This window comes from Lathyrus oleraceus, chromosome 7 (genome assembly GCF_024323335.1).
Source record: "Lathyrus oleraceus cultivar Zhongwan6 chromosome 7, CAAS_Psat_ZW6_1.0, whole genome shotgun sequence".
NCBI lineage: Eukaryota > Viridiplantae > Streptophyta > Magnoliopsida > Fabales > Fabaceae > Lathyrus > Lathyrus oleraceus.
Window position 1 is genome coordinate 346,948,463 of NC_066585.1, and position 1,571 is coordinate 346,950,033.

Consider the following 1,571-nt stretch of genomic DNA (forward strand, 5'->3'; position numbering starts at 1 on the left):
ATGAAGAAGGATGGAACTATCAATTGCTACATTCCTTTACTTCACAAGTGGATCATGTCCCACTTGCCGAAGAGTAGACCATTTGTTGATAACATGGACGCGTTGAAGTGGTCACAAAGGTTGATGTCATTGGATGCTGAAGATGTCATCTGGTACATCCATGATCATATGAGGGTAGAACTTATCTTCCATTGTGGGGAATTTCCAAATGTTCCACTCATCATTACTAAATGGGGTTTGATCAACTATAACCCTGTTCTCTCACTGCATCGGTTAGGGTATCCACTAAGGGAAAATCCTAAAGACCCACAATTAGGAGAACTACTTTTAGCTGAAGGAGTCGAGAATCCGGATTTGATGAAGAAAGTGCGCAGAGCCTGGGGTAAGATACATCATATTGGGAAGAAAGAATTGGGCAAACAGACGTGTACCACAACAGTACTATATTCTACTTGGGTGAAGTCAAGAGCTAAGATGATTAAGTTATCGTATCGATGGGAACCCTCTATGAGTATCAAGACTATTGAACCACTTGTTGCTACCATTTTAGAAGTGGGTCGTCGCAAAGAGACTATCAGGAAGTTGGAGAAAGAGAACGCCAACCTCCGGTCCAGTCTGGGAAAAGTCACCTCAGAAAGGGATGCTTTAAAAACCAACCTCAGTCAGAAGAGAGAGTGATTCAACAAAGCAGACACCGAAATTTAGATTAAGCAGAATAAAAGAAGAAAGGTGGGGGAGCCTTGAAGGGAACTTTTGAGACCCTTGCAACCAACAAGAAACAATTAGATGAAGCCCAATACTGCACATGCAAATTGGAGATTGATTACCAAAACCAGATCAAGAATCTGCAAGACCAGTTAGAGAAGTGTCAGAATGGGTTGAAGGAAGATTAAAGTCGTACCAAGAAGCTAGAAGTAACTCTTTCACAACACCAGAGCGATCTCGATAAAATGTTTGAGGAGATTCGAGAACTGAAGGGTCAAGCACATCGAAGTTTGGAAGATAGGAACCAGTTGAAGGATGAAGTTACTCAGTGGGAGATCCGCAGTCGTCACCTGCAGGTTCTCCTGGATCATAAGGAGGCGTTTGTACACGATCTCTTAAGTGGACCTAATCATTCCCTATTGTACAACCTTGTCAAGGATGCACAGTACTGGAATGACATACATGCACGCCTGATCAAGTTTGTCGACCATGCGCTTGAGGACCTTCCTGGATTGCTGAAGAAGGCATATGCTGACATGTTCCCTCACAACACTCCATGGGCTGTTTTGCATTTTGTATCAGTGTGTAGGGTTGTATTTGAAAGGATCGAAGTTGATCTTCTTGTAGTTCATTGAATAGATTTTGAGTTGTAATGATTTGTACTATTGATTCTTCAAATGAATAAAAGATATTTTTATTGAAATACTTCTGTTGTCTTACTCCTACCCACTGTATGACTATATATGCACACTAACACACTCGCACCCTAGAAATCTTTTTCTTTTTTGCTTGCATGCATCTACACATTCATACACTCATTACATTTTTCTAAAAAGAAAAAAAAATGCTTATCATATCCATCTTTT

The 1,571-nt window shown here is 40.7% G+C and overlaps 1 protein-coding gene across 1 annotated transcript; it reads left to right on the forward strand.

The window, feature by feature from the left end:
• On the forward strand, nucleotides 1–678 carry LOC127103765 (uncharacterized). Its single transcript, XM_051040998.1, has one exon. It carries the CDS (start codon nucleotides 1–3, stop codon nucleotides 676–678), a length of 678 nt encoding a protein of 225 aa, XP_050896955.1.
• Nucleotides 679–1,571: the final 893 nt, after the last annotated feature.

Excerpts from the sequence above, each read along its gene's own strand:
- LOC127103765 (XM_051040998.1), top strand. The coding sequence starts at position 1 with ATGAAGAAGGATGGAACTATCAATTGCTACATTCCTTTACTTCACAAG.